The sequence below is a fragment of the Lolium rigidum genome, chromosome 1 (genome assembly GCF_022539505.1).
Source record: "Lolium rigidum isolate FL_2022 chromosome 1, APGP_CSIRO_Lrig_0.1, whole genome shotgun sequence".
Taxonomy (NCBI): Eukaryota; Viridiplantae; Streptophyta; class Magnoliopsida; order Poales; family Poaceae; genus Lolium; species Lolium rigidum.
This window is the reverse complement of record NC_061508.1, coordinates 236,109,715-236,127,803: the sequence shown is the minus strand read 5'-3', so window position 1 is coordinate 236,127,803 and position 18,089 is coordinate 236,109,715. Positions and strand designations below refer to the sequence as shown.

The following is an 18,089-nucleotide window of genomic DNA, read 5'->3' as shown; positions in this document are numbered from 1 at the left end:
GCCCATTTGGTTTGAATAACAAATTGGAAAATTGGAAATTTTATCATCCAATGATCGGAGTGATGCACATCAAATATTGTAAACAAAAAAAACTAAGTAAGCAAGAGTGCCTCTTGTGAAAATAAAAGAAGGCAGGAGCTTAGTCTACCACGGGTTACCTAGACCACAACTGCGGATTTTGGTCATACACCTAACAACGGAAGCATAACATTGTTGCCCATGGCCATGAAAGAGTTAACAAACACATCGCAACTATCTAGAGGACTACATGAGCATTCGAGGCGTCTATGATCCTGTGAGCATAATAACCAGGCCAACTACATATAGTCCATTGTTGATTTTAATAGTTGAATACAACCAGACCTGAATTATCGAATGTGGTAGATGGATAACAGAATCCACCACAATTCAAGAGGGCACAATCATCTCATTTAACTACGAACTGAGTGAAACACCAATGATAAATAGGCATTTCCTTGACTTACCGGCGCCCAGACTTCGGCCTACCGCTCATCACCGGCGGCCACGTATGATGGATGCGGCGGCCGGGGAGGCAGCTGTGTGAGGGAGGTCGTGTGAGCCAGAAGGGGCTGACATGGGAAGCCACGGAAGCGGCGGCGGCTACATCAGGAGGGGGCGGCATCGGGGGTTCGTTCAGCGCGAGTAGCGGTGGCCGACATCCTCGACGATGACCCATCCCGCCACCGCGTGACGTCGTGTTAAACATGCGTATCACTAACCATGTGACCTGTGTGTTCATAGATTAAACCAGTCCCAAACTGAGCGCATGATTTAAGAGTTAAAGTGTGTATGTGAACTTAGATAGAAATACACGAATATCCAGGAATTTGCATCCAGACTACAAACTTTTCAATTATGAATTTTGATTATTTGCTACTGCAATTAATCTTGTATGACATACTGCAATCAGTCATGCATGACAGAGCTAAAGCTCCAAGCATCAGATCTTTGAACTCGGTGATACTGTAGTATCAAAACTTCTATGGCCGACAAATTTACAATCATCCACGGTGAATCAATCGCTCAGGCAACCAGATGTGTATAGATCCATGATGAATAAATCACTCATGCAACCAGATGTATTTATATCTTGGGCTCTGCTCAACAATAAAAAATCAGAGGATGGTTCAGATGGGAGTAGTACCGTGCGGATTCGCCGAGCGGTGGTCATTTTCCCCAGCCGACGCAGTGGGTTGACCGGACGTCGTGTTGACCGCTACGTCCGGACGGAGACTACCGCGTGGCAATCTCCGGCAGCGATCTCACAAAACGCACAGCTGGAGGAGAATGTCCGGCTTGGGCTTGTAGCCTTGTACCGAGTTGGAGGAGGGTGGACGTCGAGATGGAGGGGCGCCCGGGGTGTGGTCGGGGCCCGGGCGTGGTGTAAGATGGCCGGCGGCTGGGGAAAGACGAAGGGCCTTGAGATGGAGGGGCGGCCATGGTTGGGGGCCGAGATAGAGGGCGGCTGGGGCGGTTGAGCGAGATGGGAGGGGCGGCGGCGTGACCCTGTGCTAGGGTCCATGGGAGGAGGTCGGGGATGAGCGGTCGGAGACGATGGGTCGAAACCGTTAGCCCTCCAGGCTGATTTTAGGGTTTCTTAGGGGCTAAAATGAAAAAAGGATGACGTGGGGGTGGGAGTGGGAGTGGGACGACGAGACGACGGACCATATACCATGGATTGACGACGGAACCGCTTCGCGTTTTTTAAGTAGTAGAGATTTTTCAGGCATTTTCCAATTAAATCTATACTTTCTAGGACATTTGTTATACTACCATATATCCTCCTCATTTGCACCTACAGAAATTTATAAAAATACAAGACACTAAGGAAGTATACTCAAGGCACTGACAAAAGATGAGACACCTAAGACAATGCAAAGCATTGTTCTTTTGATGTATACTAAACCAGACCTCCAATGTCTCAGCTGCTTTATTTCAATCAAGGTATGCCATTTTTTCTAATTTGAGAGAAGCATTGCATACTTTACCTAGTGAATTGTCATAGTGTCAGCTGCTTTCCGAAACTAAAGGAGATCATTATATTAGCCCATTTGGTTTGAATAACAAATTGGAAAATTGGAAATTTTATCATCCAATGATCGGAGTGATGCACATCAAATATTGTAAACAAAAAAACTAAGTAAGCAAGAGTGCCTCTTGTGAAAATAAAAGAAGGCAGGAGCTTAGTCTACCACGGGTTACCTAGACCACAACTGCGGATTTTGGTCATACACCTAACAACGGAAGCATAACATTGTTGCCCATGGCCATGAAAGAGTTAACAAACACATCGCAACTATCTAGAGGACTACATGAGCATTCGAGGCGTCTATGATCCTGTGAGCATAATAACCAGGCCAACTACATATAGTCCATTGTTGATTTTAATAGTTGAATACAACCAGACCTGAATTATCGAATGTGGTAGATGGATAACAGAATCCACCACAATTCAAGAGGGCACAATCATCTCATTTAACTACGAACTGAGTGAAACACCAATGATAAATAGGCATTTCCTTGACTTACCGGCGCCCAGACTTCGGCCTACCGCTCATCACTAGCGGCCACGTATGATGGATGCGGCGGCCGGGGAGGCAGCTGTGTGAGGGAGGTCGTGTGAGCCAGAAGGGGCTGACATGGGAAGCCACGGAAGGGGCGGCGGCTACATCAGGAGGGCGGCATCGGGGGTTCGTTCAGCGCAGTAGCGGTGGCCGACATCCTCGACGATGACCCATCCCGCCACCGCGTGACGTCGTGTTAAACATGCGTATCACTAACCATGTGACCTGTGTGTTCATAGATTAAACCAGTCCCAAACCGAGCGCATGATTTAAGAGTTAAAGTGTGTATGTGAACTTAGATAGAAATACACGAATATCCAGGAATTTGCATCCGGACTACAAACTTTTCAATTATGAATTTTGATTATTTGCTACTGCAATTAATCTTGTATGACATACTGCAATCAGTCATGCATGACAGAGCTAAAGCTCCAAGCATCAGATCTTTGAACTCGGTGATACCGTAGTATCAAAACTTCTATGGTCGACAAATTTACAATCATCCACGGTGAATCAATCGCTCAGGCAACCAGATGTGTATAGATCCATGATGAATAAATCACTCATGCAACCAGATGTATTTATATCTTGGGCTCGCTCAACAATAAAAAATCAGAGGATGGTTCAGATGGGAGTAGTACCGTGCGGATTCGCCAGGCGGTGGTCATTTTCCCCAGCCGACGCAGTGGGTTGACCGGACGTCGTGTTGACCGCTACGTCCGGACGGAGACTACCGCGTGGCAATCTCCGGCAGCGATCTCACAAAACGCACAGCTGGAGGAGAATGTCCGGCTTGGGCTTGTAGCCTTGTACCGAGCCGGAGGAGGGTGGACGTCGAGATGGAGGGGCGCCTGGGGTGTGGTCGGGGCCCGGGCGTGGTGTAAGATGGCCGGCGGCCGGGGAAAGACGAAGGGCCTTGAGATGGAGGGGCGGCCATGGTTGGGGGCCGAGATAGAGGGCGGCTGGGGCAGTTGAGCGAGATGGGAGGGGCGGCGGCGTGACCCTGTGCTAGGGTCCATGGGAGGAGGTCGGGGATGAGCGGTCGGAGACGATGGGTCGAAACCGTTAGCCCTCCAGGCTGATTTTAGAGTTTCTTAGGGGCTAAAATGAAAAAAGGATGACGTGGGGGTGGGAGTGGGAGTGGGACGACGAGACGACGGACCATATACCATGGATTGACGACGGAACCGCTTCGCGTTTTTTAAGTAGTAGAGATTTTTCAGGCATTTTCCAATTAAATCTATACTTTCTAGGACATTTGTTATACTACCATATATCCTCCTCATTTGCACCTACAGAAATTTATAAAAATACAAGACACTAAGGAAGTATACTCAAGGCATCGACAAAAGATGAGACACCTAAGACAATGCAAAGCATTGTTCTTTTGATGTATACTAAACCGGACCTCCAATGTCTCAGACTGCTTTATTTCAATCAAGGTATGCCATTTTTTCTAATTTGAGAGAAGCATTGCATACTTTACCTAGTGAATTGTCATAGTGTCAGCTGCTTTCCGAAACTAAAGGAGATCATTATATTAGCCCATTTGGTTTGAATAACAAATTGGAAAATTGGAAATTTTATCATCCAATGATCGGAGTGATGCACATCAAATATTGTAAACAAAAAAACTAAGTAAGCAAGAGTGCCTCTTGTGAAAATAAAAGAAGGCGGGAGCTTAGTCTACCACGGGTTACCTAGACCACAACTCAGGATTTTGGTCATACACCTAACAACGGAAGCATAACATTGTTGCCCATGGCCATGAAAGAGTTAACAAACACATCGCAACTATCTAGAGGACTACATGAGCATTCGAGGCGTCTATGATCCCGTGAGCATAATAACCAGGCCAACTACATATAGTCCATTGTTGATTTTAATAGTTGAATACAACCAGACCTGAATTATCGAATGTGGTAGATGGATAACAGAATCCACCACAATTCAAGAGGGCACAATCATCTCATTTAACTACGAACCGAGTGAAACACCAATGATAAATAGGCATTTCCTTGACTTACCGGCGCCCGGACTTCGGCCTACCGCTCATCACCGGCGGCCACGTATGATGGATGCGGCGGCCGGGGAGGCAGCTGTGTGAGGGAGGTCGTGTGAGCCGGAAGGGGCTGACATGGGAAGCCACGGAAGCGGCGGCGGCTACATCGAGGAGGGCGGCATCGGGGTTCGTTCAGCGCAAGTAGCGGTGGCCGACATCCTCGACGATGACCCATCCCGCCACCGCGTGACGTCGTGTTAAACATGCGTATCACTAACCATGTGACCTCGTGTGTTCATAGATTAAACCAGTCCCAAACTCGAGCGCATGATTTAAGAGTTAAAGTGTGTATGTGAACTTAGATAGAAATACACGAATATCCAGGAATTTGCATCCGTACTACAAACTTTTCAATTATGAATTTTGATTATTTGCTACCGCAATTAATCTTGTATGACATACTCGCAATCAGATCATGCATGACAGAGCTAAAGCTCCAAGCATCGGATCTTTGAACTCGGTGATACCGTAGTATCAAAACTTCTATGGTCGACAAATTTACAATCATCCACGGTGAATCAATCGCTCGGGCAACCAGATGTGTATAGATCCATGATGAATAAATCACTCATGCAACCAGATGTATTTATATCTTGGGCTCTGCTCAACAATAAAAAATCAGAGGATGGTTCAGATGGGAGTAGTACCGTGCGGATTCGCCGGGCGGTGGTCATTTTCCCCACTGACGCAGTGAGGTTGACCGGACGTCGTGTTGACCGCTACGTCCGGACGGAGACTACCGCGTGGCAATCTCCGACAGCGATCTCACAAAACGCACAGCTGGAGGAGAATGTCCGGCTTGGGCTTGTAGCCTTGTACCGAGCCGGGAGGAGGGTGGACGTCGAGATGGAGGGGCGCCCGGGGTGTGGTCGGGGCCTCGGGCGTGGTGTAAGATGGCCGGCGGCCGGGGAAAGACGAAGGGCCTTGAGATGGAGGGGCGGCCATGGTTGGGGGCCGAGATAGAGGGCGGCCGGGGCGGTTGAGCGAGATGGGAGGGGCGGCGGCGTGACCCTCGTGCTAGGGTCCATGGGAGGAGGTCGGGGATGAGCGGCCGGAGACGATGGGTCGAAACCGTTAGCCCTCCGAGGCTGATTTTAGGGTTTCTTAGGGGCTAAAATGAAAAAAGGATGACGTGGGGGTGGGAGTGGGAGTGGGACGACGAGACGACGGACCATATACCATGGATTGACGACGGAACCGCTTCGCGTTTTTTAAGTAGTAGAGATTTTTCAGGCATTTTCCAATTAAATCTATACTTTCTAGGACATTTGTTATACTACCATATATCCTCCTCATTTGCACCTACAGAAATTTATAAAAATACAAGACACTAAGGAAGTATACTCAAGGCACTGACAAAAGATGAGACACCTAAGACAATGCAAAGCATTGTTCTTTTGATGTATACTAAACCGGACCTCCAATGTCTCAGCTGCTTTATTTCAATCAAGGTATGCCATTTTTTCTAATTTGAGAGAAGCATTGCATACTTTACCTAGTGAATTGTCATAGTGTCACCTGCTTTCCGAAACTAAAGGAGATCATTATATTAGCCCATTTGGTTTGAATAACAAATTGGAAAATTGGAAATTTTATCATCCAATGATCGGAGTGATGCACATCAAATATTGTAAACAAAAAAACTAAGTAAGCAAGAGTGCCTCTTGTGAAAATAAAAGAAGGCAGGAGCTTAGTCTACCACGGGTTACCTAGACCACAACTCGCGGATTTTGGTCATACACCTAACAACGGAAGCATAACATTGTTGCCCATGGCCATGAAAGAGTTAACAAACACATCGCAACTATCTAGAGGACTACATGAGCATTCGAGGCGTCTATGATCCTGTGAGCATAATAACCAGGCCAACTACATATAGTCCATTGTTGATTTTAATAGTTGAATACAACCAGACCTGAATTATCGAATGTGGTAGATGGATAACAGAATCCACCACAATTCAAGAGGGCACAATCATCTCATTTAACTACGAACTGAGTGAAACACCAATGATAAATAGGCATTTCCTTGACTTACCGGCGCCCAGACTTCGGCCTACCGCTCATCACCGGCGGCCACGTATGATGGATGCGGCGGCCGGGGAGGCAGCTGTGTGAGGGAGGTCGTGTGAGCCGAAGGGGCCGACATGGGAAGCCACGGAAGCGGCGGCGGCTACATCAGGAGGGGGCGGCATCGGGGGTTCGTTCAGCGCAAGTAGCGGTGGCCGACATCCTCGACGATGACCCATCCCGCCACCGCGTGACGTCGTGTTAAACATGCGTATCACTAACCATGTGACCTGTGTGTTCATAGATTAAACCAGTCCCAAACTGAGCGCATGATTTAAGAGTTAAAGTGTGTATGTGAACTTAGATAGAAATACACGAATATCCAGGAATTTGCATCCAGACTACAAACTTTTCAATTATGAATTTTGATTATTTGCTACCGCAATTAATCTTGTATGACATACTGCAATCAGTCATGCATGACAGAGCTAAAGCTCCAAGCATCGGATCTTTGAACTCGGTGATACCGTAGTATCAAAACTTCTATGGCTGACAAATTTACAATCATCCACGGTGAATCAATCGCTCGGGCAACCGGATGTGTATAGATCCATGATGAATAAATCACTCATGCAACCAGATGTATTTATATCTTGGGCTCTGCTCAACAATAAAAAATCGGAGGATTGTTCAGATGGGAGTAGTACCGTGCGGATTCGCCGGGCGGTGGTCATTTTCCCCGACCGACGCAATGGGTTGATCGGACGTCGTGTTGACCGCTACGTCCGGACGGAGACTACCGCGTGGCAATCTCCGGCAGACGATCTCACAAAACGCACAGCTGGAGGAGAATGTCCGGCTTGGGCTTGTAGCCTTGTACTAAGCCGGAGGAGGGTGGACGTCGAGATGGAGGGGCGCTCGGGGTGTGGTCGTGGCCTCGGGCGTGGTGTAAGATGGCCGGCGGCCGGGGAAAGACGAAGGGCCTTGAGATGGAGGGGCGGCCATGGTTGGGGGCCGAGATAGAGGGCGGCTGGGGCAGTTGAGCGAGATGGGAGGGGCGGCGGCGTGACCCTGTGCTAGGGTCCATGGGAGGAGGTCGGGGATGAGCGGTCGGAGACGATGGGTCGAAACCGTTAGCCCTCCAGTGCTGATTTTAGGGTTTCTTAGGGGCTAAAATGAAAAAAGGATGACGTGGGGGTGGGAGTGGGAGTGGGACGACGAGACGACGGACCATATACCATGGATTGACGACGGAACCGCTTCGCGTTTTTTAAGTAGTAGAGAAAATAATCCGGATACCGGAAGGATACGCATGGGATACGTGAGTGAGGGATACGGGACCTTTCGCCTGGAATCTCTCGCTATTTATGCAGCTGCAGAGACGGACCGACCCATCCCGCCATTCACATTCCCGACCTTTCACCTGGGCGGCGGCGACGCTGCATCAGATCGCCGGCAACATCTACTGCTGCGCCGCCGGCCGGTCGCCGGCGAGCAGACCCCTCCGCCGTCTGCTGCTGCAGGTCAGTTTCCCATCATCCCATCTCAGTTTCTCCGCTTCTTCTTAGTTGGTCCTGCCCGAGATTGCTGCGGCGGACGTGGCCGCTGGCCGGGCCGCCGGGAACCAGTGAGTTACCGGAATTTGAGGACTTCAGTTCAGGCCTCGAAAAAGCCCATGCACTTGCACTGTGCAGATTGTAGATTATAGATGTAGAACACCTTGATTGAATATAGAAATATAGATGTAGAAGTGTAGATTGTAGGTTGAATATAGAAATATAGACTGTAGATTGTAGATTGTAGATTGTAGAACACCTTGACTACGCAATAATGTCGTGTTAGTTTCTCTTCTTGCAGGTCAACAATGGCCAGCAACTCGAACGCGGGCAGTGGTGCTGGTGGTGGAGAACAAAGTGCAGTCCAGATGTTGAATGTTGTTCGTGTGATTCCTCCAAATGATGATCCGAAGTGGCCGCTATGGAGGTATGTGCAGAAAGTTGCCAAGACCGGAGGAGGGCAAGGGGGCAATGCAAAGATCATATGTAGGCTTTGTAACCGTGATATTAGTGGGAGCTACTCAAGAGTGAAATCACATCTTTTGAAGTTAGGTGGAGGTGGAGTGAAGCCTTGTCCGAAAGTTACTATTGATGTTTTAATTCAGCTCAAAGGTGAACAAGACAGGGCTGATGCAAGTAGCAACATGCCTAACAACATTCCCCTTCCCACTGATGGGAATGGTAGTACGAGGAAGAGAAAGGCATCAGCTATTGAAGAAAGCTTCGATGTTGATTCTCGCAGCAAGTTGGATGCTTTGATTGCAAGAATGTTCTATACTGCAGGTGATTTTTTTTATGGTTCACCATGTTTCATTTACCAGTTCGCTAGGATTCAATCACTAAATTAAAAGTTTCCGATGTATTTGTTGCAGGTCTGCCTTTTAATCTTGCTAGAAACCCGTGGTTTAGGCAAGCTTTCATGTTTGCCGCCAACGGTAAGTTAGCTGGCTATGTCCCTCCAAGCTATAACAAGATCAGAACCAGCCTTCTTGTGCAAGAGAAGACACATGTTGAACGAATGTTGCAGCCAATCAAGTCAACATGGAGCAGCAAAGGTGTGAGTATTGTGTCAGATGGATGGTCTGATCCTCAAAGAAGGCCTCTCTTAAATTTTATGGCTGTAACAGAAGATGGACCCATGTTTTTAAGAGAAATCAACACCGTGGGAGATACAAAGAGCAAGGAGTATATCTTTCAGAAGCTAGTAGAAACCATTGATTTTATTGGAGCAGGGAATGTTGTGCAAGTGGTCACTGATAATGCATCAAACTGCAGAGGAGCAGGGCTGATGGTGGAGCAGAAGTACCCTCATATTTTCTGGACTCCATGTGTCGTCCATACTTTGAACCTTGCGCTGAAGAGCATATTTGCAGCCATGAATGAGGAAGACCCCGAGTACGAACACTGCAACTGGATCAGCGAGGTTTCATCGGATGCGCAGCAAATCCGGAACTTCATAATGAACCACTCCATGAGGTTGTCTATGTTCAATGATTTTAGCAAGCTGAAACTTCTAGCTATTGCTGAAACAAGATTTGCCTCTCAGATTGTTATGCTGAAAAGGTTCCGTGAGATCAAAGAAGCTCTTACTTTGTTGGTAGTGAGTCCTAGGTGGTCTGATTATAGAGATGAAAGAAACATTCAAGAGAAAGCACAATTCGTGAAAGAGAAGGTTCTTAATGATTTGTGGTGGGATAAAGTGAATTGCATCCTTGATTTCAGCGAGCCCATCTATTCTATGATACGTGCAGCTGATACAGATAAGCCATGCCTCCATTTGATGTATGAGATGTGGGATAGCATGATTGAGGCTGGGGTATGTCCATGTCCTCTATATCGGCACACTCCCTGAACCAGAGCAACCTTGTAGGTTTAGTTCCAAATGATTTGAGTTCATTTGCATACTGATATTAGGTTGTACCTAGTAGGAAGATCAGGTTACTCTTCTGATGTTACTCTTACTTATTACTCTCAAATCAAAATATGTTGGTTCAAGAGACTAATTACTAGTCTAACCCTTGGTTCTTAATTTCTTCATAAAGAGCAAATTAGAGCAGCAAAAATAAACGATCGAGCAGTCAAAAGTTCAGGCTGAGGTATGTCCATGAACTCTATATCCGCATATTTCCCTGAACCAGAGCAACCTTGTAGGTTTAGTTCTAAATGATTTGAGTTCATTTGAAATAAAATAAACTAGAAAATGGGTTACTCGAAACAAAGCAACTTGTAGGCTCATATCTAAATGGTTGAGTTCATCTTGAATAGACAAAAAGTAAATAAAAAATAGAAATTTCCTGCCTGAACATTCAACATGAGAGAGAGCGAGAGACAACTTCAAACTGACCTGGATCCATCGACTCAAGACTCAAGAGGAGGGTGAGATGCTGGTGGAGGAGTACAGACGTGATGGTGGACTGGAGCGAGAGACGGTCAATCTCCCTGTGCGAGGAGAGGAGTGCGGAGCCCCCTCGGAAATTTACATGGAGGAGGCCTTATCGACCTCCCCATATTGAATGGTGACGCTGCGGACGCGAGGCACCTTCATGTCGTACCGCGGGTCGTCAACTCCAATTCTTGATGGGGGTCACCCTGCTCCTCCCTGCACGCCTCCTCGGGTGCCATGAACGTCGGCGTGCACAGAGCCCGACGAATCCACCACGGTCATGCTGGTGCTCGCAGCCATCAGCGGTGGTGTCTAGGCGCAACACGACCCGCCACCGTTGGCCCCCCACCCGAGTGGACCGGCGCCTTATCCCTCCCGCCTTCATCGAGAGCCAGGAGCGCCTACCAGTCGTCAGCATAGCACGTCTGTTACAGCGTGTGGCCACCATGGACCCGGAGCAGGACGGCAACGGAAAGGAAGTCGAGCAGTACCCGGCGGCCCCATCTCCGTCGAGCACATGACCCTCTCTCAGCTGTCTCTACAGGCCACCGACCGCTGGCGAGCCAATCCGCCTCCGCCACATGCTTGCCAGCTAGCCTCTTGCCCACCACCCTGAGGACCTCGAGACTCACCGCCTCGAGCACCTGATCTGGCCTCGAATCCGGCCGTCGAGCTCCTCGTGGGGGCGTATGTGGTTGACGGAAGCAGTCTGGGCCGGGTCTGTCTTTCAGGTTAGACCGGAGCTGCATCAGGGGAGCCGGAGCGCCTCGGCGACAGTCGTGACACTAGAGGAGGACCCGACCCACGTCATGGCCGCCGGCCATGGGGAGCCTGCCCCATATTATCTTGTTGCTGACCTAGCCGGCCGGACGCCGCCGCACCATCCCACCGGAGGCAGCCTCCAGCTCCCCACCGACGACGCTCGAGCCCAGCTAGGTCCAGCACCATGGCCACGCGCGTGGCCCCTTGTACGCCCCATGGAAGGAGGGCGTGGCTCCCCGATAGCTGCCTCTGTAAGTACCAAGCTACCATGGAGGCAGAGGAAGGCGCCGCCGTCATCAAGGGTAGGGGCGAGGAGTTGGGCGACACCCGTGGAGGTCATCGAATGCCTGTAGGTTTTGGAAGAGGAAGAGAAGAAATCCACGAACGTGAGGAGAGAAAGAAACGGACGCGTCGTGTCCGTTTGCATCGGTCCAAATGGTCGAAATCGTCCGGGCGTCCGTTTGCGTCGGGAGTGGCTCCAGCGGCACGACGCATAATTTTTTTTTTTTGCATTCATGAAGCCATAATTTACATTAATAAAAAAACATAAAAAAGCCATAAAAGGCGTGGTAAAAGTAGGTGCTGCCTATCGCTCGTCGTCGCCGACGAGGTCAATGAACTCCGACGTCGCCCATGGAAGCTCGTATGCCGGCGGTGGAGGAGGTACCGCCGCATGGGTAGGAGGCTCGTGGCCGTGGATCCACGCCGGAGCATCGTGCGAGCGCGGTCGTTGGAACGCGTCGGCGTGGCCGGAGGAGTCGCCGGCCTCCCCGTGCGAGCGCCGACTTGCGGAGCCGGATTGCGAGCCCGTCCCACAAAGCGAGGTCGTTGAGCTCGCCCTCGCCGGCTGCTGGCCGCGTGCCATGGCAATGGCCTCCTCCTCGGAAATGTCCGGCGGCTGGGTCTCCGGATCCCACGCCGGCCCACCGTCGTCGTGGTCGTAGTGTGCCATGTTCACGTCCTCGTCCGCGTCCTCGTCCCTCGTCCTCGCCCTCGTCTGCTGGTCGTTCTCTTCTTTTTCTGCGGTGATCTCGCGCTCGAAGTAGTCTACATCACTGAGGTAGCCAGCGCGGTGGCGCGCGTCGAACTCCCACGTTCCGAATGAAATCCAGTTGTAGGAGTTCAGTGCGTACGCCTAATCCTCCCGCAGATCCGGCGGCAAGATCGCTCGGCGGCGGCGCACCTCTTCCCGCCGCTCTCGGCCCTCGCGCGGCACGGGGACCGGCACGCGCCTCGAGTTGAGGTACCAGCCCCTCCCGGCAAGTTCGCGTCCGGCCATGGTACCGGCCGGTTTTCCTCCCATAGCTGCCGCGCGAAGTTGACGCGGACGCACCGGCCGATCCGTGCCTTCTTGCCGGACCGCGAGCCGCTAGACTCGTGGTCGTTCTTGGTCTTGCGGAAAGGCCGCATTTCTTCCCCATGGCGTCGGTGGGATGGATAGTGTTGGATGTGGCAATGGTTTGGTCGGGGAAATGGCTGCCGACAGCCGTCCCTTTAAGAGGCTCGGACGCCATCTCGCCTTCAATGGCCTGTCACTGCAACGCCGCCTAGCTGCGCACGCTCGCGGAAGCCGAGGCGCGCCATGAACACGGCCCTGCAAAGGCTGCAGCGCGCCGCCCGCAAGTAATGCTGCGGAAGACGAATCGGCTTGTGTCCCCGCCGGGCGGGCCCGTGCGAGAACCGAGCGGACACTTTGCGCGTGCATATTTGGGCCGGGTTTGCGTCTCCGCGGACGGCCCGGTAACTATCCGTCGCGCCGCTGGAGGTGGTGCCAGACGCATTTTCGGTCATGGCGGACACAAACGGGCGTCGGTGTCGCTGGAGATGCCCTAAGACTGCACAACGAAAAAAAACAGCGGGAATCAACCACAAAGGAGCACACGTGTCAGCTCTAGGTTAATTAAAAATAATCCAGAACTACCACAAAAAAGAAGTGTGTTGCTGTTTAGTATAGTACTAGCAAGAAGTGGCGCGGCGGCACGCCGCGCCGGTGAGACAATATTTGCAGTTCAATGCATGCGTGGCAGTGACTATATATGGAAATTTCATGATATATATCTGGTGCACACAACTATGAGTCAAAACCTTAGTTCACTTGTACATAAAGCAGTTGATGCTGCTTATCCCAGGAAAAACAACGCATGCTTGTGCGGCCCTGCATTTTAAGGCTTATTTATTCAACACAAAGTAACTGATTCCCCAACAGCCAGGACAACATAGAGAAAAACACACACGTCTTTTGGAGAGTAAATGTAAGAACATGTTGCAAATTGTTACTCCAAAGTATAACGAAAATCTCAAGAACTAAAGGTTGCTAGTTTGGCTCTTATAAAAAATCATAGTATATGTAACTTTGAGAAGGAATGCACCTCAAACTAAGGAACAAATTTTGCGGTATGCCTATCCATTTCCTGAGCACTGTACCTCCAAAGAACCAAGCTCTGACTGGTTAAAAATAATTTACACGGTAAAAGGAAGCTCTGAGGTTGTGCGATAATATAGTACATAAAATGCTCACAGTAGGTTTTTTGCTGCTCGGCCAAGGTCAACTACCCTCTGCCATAAAAATAAACAGAACATTTGTCATCTATACATGTTAAAATTGAATCCAAGAAATAAAGAATTTAGTAAATTAATCATAATTGTCAATAATTAATTCATTGTGAATAAGTATAAGCTTACAAAAGAACAACACTTTTTCTTCTATGTAAGCTATCTACAAAAAAACCAGTATGTCACTGCCTGACTCAACAACTGGGTATGGCTAACAATTTCTGAAGATTCCAGGAAAAACTAACATAACCATCAATTAATACTTCCATGTCTGACCCAACAAAAGCTAGCAAATTATCTTGCCCGAAGATGAGTGTATCTCTGTCAGCATAAGACATGTCCTACGAATATGACAATATGTACATCGAAACTTAAATGTGAAGACGAATTTGTTATGTGCTAACCTCCAGGTCTAGCTGCAATTGACTGTTCTAACCTGTACCCATGAAACACAAATCATCTCCAGAAGCAAATATGTCTATATCAAGGGAAGGCTCCACACCTGAAGCACACGCAGATTGAAGGAGAAAATCAACAACCAGAAGAAAAACACATAGCAACTAAAACTAAAAAGTCCAATGGGAAAATAAAAGCATACCTGGAGCAGATCATGAAGAAATGCCCTGCAGAGGAGGCCTGGTAGGAAGTTGCGACGACCCGAGTGAATAGAATACATCATGTAAAGAAGCAGAGAAACCAAACTTAGACAGTAAAGACACAGGCAGCCCAGCAGCAGGGACATGTACAAAGCAAACTGCAAGTAACCATGAAGCAGACAACAGGAAGGACGGCAACATAAAAATATGGGAGGAAGAAGGGAAAATATGTACCATCAGTAGGCTCAACTGGGCGTTTACCCAGACAAATCATGCGTCTCCATCAATGTCATCACCATAAAATCTCCTTCTCAATAATCAGGAATGCATGGGTAAAAATTGTTACCGGGAGCATTCGAGACTGCAGGCGAAAACTAATAAGTCTTATAATTAACTCTCATTCAGTATTCACCTTCATGTCAGAGAGAAACCGGATGACAGGCAATTGGATAGTTTTGTCAGATAGCAAGAACCACTCGTTGTCATCACCAACCAATTATCCCTACGCTTGGCAGGCCTCCTTGAGAGTGAAATATGTTGTGCCACGGTAGCGTGTCATGACTGTTGGGTGAATACGCTGCATTTGTATACACCAATCTTAGTGAAGTACAGGCGCTCCGGGTTATAAAAGAATGTTCAATATTTGTGCATTGAGTACTATCATGCGTCATGTAACCGGAAACAATCTGTAGCAATACTAAAAATCAGCTCCTCACTAATTCGCGGAAATTCCTTGTTAGTTATGGTCAGATAGGTATTGAGAGAAGCAGTTGGAGAGTCAGCTTGGATCTACACTGTAGTTACCGCTGGTTAATAATGCAATAAGAGGCATCTAAGAAGTAGATTGTAATGAATGTAGTTCGGAATTGTTCAAGGCAATCAGTACATTAGGAAGCCTCTTGGAAAACCATCATCTAAAAATAAAACCAAGCAGATTAAGAGAAAAAATGGTATGCACTGTTCAACTTTCTTTGACTGTTGGTATACATTGTCTAATTTGTTCACAATCGATCTGTTAATTTTTGGTGCCAGCTGTAGATGGAAAGAACTTCATTGTTAAACAAAAAATGTTACTGATAAGATAACTGTATCTGGAACTGCTTATAAACTATTTACCCATTGGTTCTGCATGTAGACAACAATTTGTCTGTAAGTAATTCTTTTTCGCTCTGAATTCAGAAAGATTGGACAGACTGTAGAAACCAAATGTAAGGAAAAGAAAACAGAGCATACTAATTAAGGAACTTCTAATAAAATACCTATCTTGGTAACAAATCAATCAGCAGTTCAAATCCATGACAAAAGAAAAGTTCACTGAACAGATAAACTATGGAAAACATATAACCTACTACAACACGGAGAAAGTACACAAAATAGGTATAGTTAGTGTTCTTTCCAGGAGAGCGATGCTCTGTGAGAGAAATCAGCCCACAGTTGTGTATGGTCAAGTAAGACCTTGGCCCCCAGTAGAAGAACCCCCTTAGTCTTGAAGATTTAAATGCGCTTATGGTTCACCTGTGGTAGGTGCTGCGGAATCATACATATGGAAGCAACGTAAACAAAGATCATATATAAGCATACAATTGGAATGTTGCTCTGATTGAGGACAGTACTGCTCATTAGGTACGCTGGGCTGTTTGGGTACTAAAAACTCTCTTTCAAAGGAATAGTTTTGCTTTTGTTGTGCTCATTGGCTATCAGCAGAAAGTAAGCATTCTCTTGCATCAAATGGATATAAACAGAAAAGAGTGTATGCAGAAAAAAATACACTAATATTTGGGGGCAAACTACAGCTAAGATAAAAGACTTCTAAACGACAAACATATCTATGATAATTTGAGATAAGACAGAACCTATAAGCCCAAAATCAAAGACAATATATATGGTGTAGTCTTGACTCAATGAAGGATAACTTCTAACCTAAGGATGAACACTGTAACTGTGAGGGATGACACTTCTTCCAGATTTAATTTTTGCAGGAACTGATATGTGAGTAAACAATGGAAGAAAAAAGAAACACAAACTATATGCACACTGAAAATAGTACAGAAATTGCAAGTGGAACAGGAAAAAATGAGAATAACTTAAGAAGGGTGTTGATTCACCTCAATTTAAACAGGTATGAGTATCCATAAACCTCTCTCTCTCTCTCCTTCTTTGTGTGTGCAACACATTACAGAGAAAAATATAGAGGCCATACGCTGTAATGAACAGTCCTCAGTTCTCTTCAATTCATCAACATCTTGTATCAAGTATGAACATAACCACATTCATCCATGAAAGAAGACGACTGTGCAACATATGAATTGTCATAATGTCCTAACCTGGCCAATCAGGAACATTTTGGATCCTGCAACCAAAACTCAAGAGACTACAGTTGGTCAATTCTTCAGCAAGTGGCAAGTCTTCAGCACATATCTGAACTGTTCTATACGGACAGCCAGTATGTTGCCTTCTATTACAATTCCCTGCAGCAGGAGCAGAGGCAAACGCTTCATGTGAGAAATAGTTCTATCTGGTATGTAACAGATGCTATTGCATCTACAACCATTGTATCTGACGTTTCTACAGCCATTGTATCTGATGTAACAAACTGCTTTGTTGTTTTAAGCGGAAAGGTAGTTAGCTCTAGAGAAATGCTTAGGCAGTAACAGTCCAGTGGGCACAATCTACTCTGGATGGAGGTGAAAATATACCAATCATGCATTCTATAGTTGTTGTTTGCTTTACTAATCGTAGTAGAATATTTTTTCCTCCTAGTTGACACAACGGCAATAATGAATTAATGTTTAAGATATGAAAAGGTGATTAAAGCAACCTTATGTTAATATTAAACAGAAGTTTGTGTGTGATGTCAATGCATAATCATTTGAAGAGTAATTCATGCACAACAGAGTATCTGGCACCCAATTATGCGAAACACTCTCACAATAATCCACCAATATAATTCATATCATTCTATAGTTGTTGTTTGCTTTACTAATCGTAGTAGAATATTTTTTCCTCCTAGTTGACACAACGGCAATAATGAATTAATGTTTAAGATATGAAAAGGTGATTAAAGCAACCTTATGTTAATATTAAACAGAAGTTTGTGTGTGATGTCAATGCATAATCATTTGAAGAGTAATTCATGCACAACAGAGTATCTGACACCCAATTATGCGAAACACTCTCACAATAATCCACCAATATAATTCATATCTGTAAGTAATAACTAAAATAAGGGATGGGTTGATTATTCATAAATCCGGCATATTTCGTGTCCAGATTGATTCTGGTACATCTACTAAAGTGAATGTAGTTGTTGTTAATTATGGCTGGTCACTCCATGTATGTTCTAGACCACAAGTTGGCTCACTCATCTCCTAATTATTTTAATGGCATCTATAATGATGAATGAGTACCGTAAGGTTATCTGGAATGATAACAGAAGCTGCTGCTAGTAAGATCTAGAAGGAGGTCTTTCTGTGTGAAAATTAAGTTGAAAATGTCTTAGCCAGAATTTCATAGTAAAATCAGGTAAGAGTTTGTCAGCACGACTCAGCACGAATGCAGACCATTGGGCTGATATCATAGAAAT

At 46.9% G+C, this 18,089-nt stretch overlaps 1 protein-coding gene and 1 long non-coding RNA gene across 3 annotated transcripts; one reads left to right on the top strand and one right to left on the bottom strand.

Annotated features, from left to right (window-relative positions):
• The first annotated feature begins 8,072 nt into the window (after positions 1 to 8,072).
• On the top strand, positions 8,073 to 10,022 carry LOC124683344. The gene is made up of 4 exons (XM_047217881.1): positions 8,073 to 8,179; positions 8,514 to 8,995; positions 9,085 to 9,800; positions 9,962 to 10,022. The coding sequence occupies exons 2-4, from the start codon at positions 8,521 to 8,523 to the stop codon at positions 9,965 to 9,967; spliced, it is 1,197 nt and encodes a 398-aa protein (XP_047073837.1). The 5' UTR covers positions 8,073 to 8,179; positions 8,514 to 8,520; the 3' UTR covers positions 9,968 to 10,022.
• Positions 10,023 to 13,553: 3,531 nt separating this feature from the next.
• On the bottom strand, positions 13,554 to 14,795 carry LOC124683343. 2 transcript variants are annotated; one of them, XR_006996643.1, is made up of 3 exons: positions 14,509 to 14,795; positions 14,315 to 14,412; positions 13,554 to 13,913 (listed from the first exon to the last, which is right to left on the bottom strand). It is a non-coding gene; the product is annotated as an uncharacterized LOC124683343 (long non-coding RNA). The 2 variants fall into 2 exon arrangements; XR_006996642.1 differs by lacking the exon at positions 13,554 to 13,913 and having other exon boundaries at positions 14,137 to 14,412.
• Positions 14,796 to 18,089: the final 3,294 nt, after the last annotated feature.

Coding starts and splice junctions, on each gene's coding strand:
- LOC124683344 (XM_047217881.1), top strand. CDS start 8,521: ATGGCCAGCAACTCGAACGCGGGCAGTGGTGCTGGTGGTGGAGAACAA. Junction 8,996..9,084: donor AAGAATGTTCTATACTGCAG/GTGATTTTTTTT, acceptor TATTTGTTGCAG/GTCTGCCTTTTAATCTTGCT.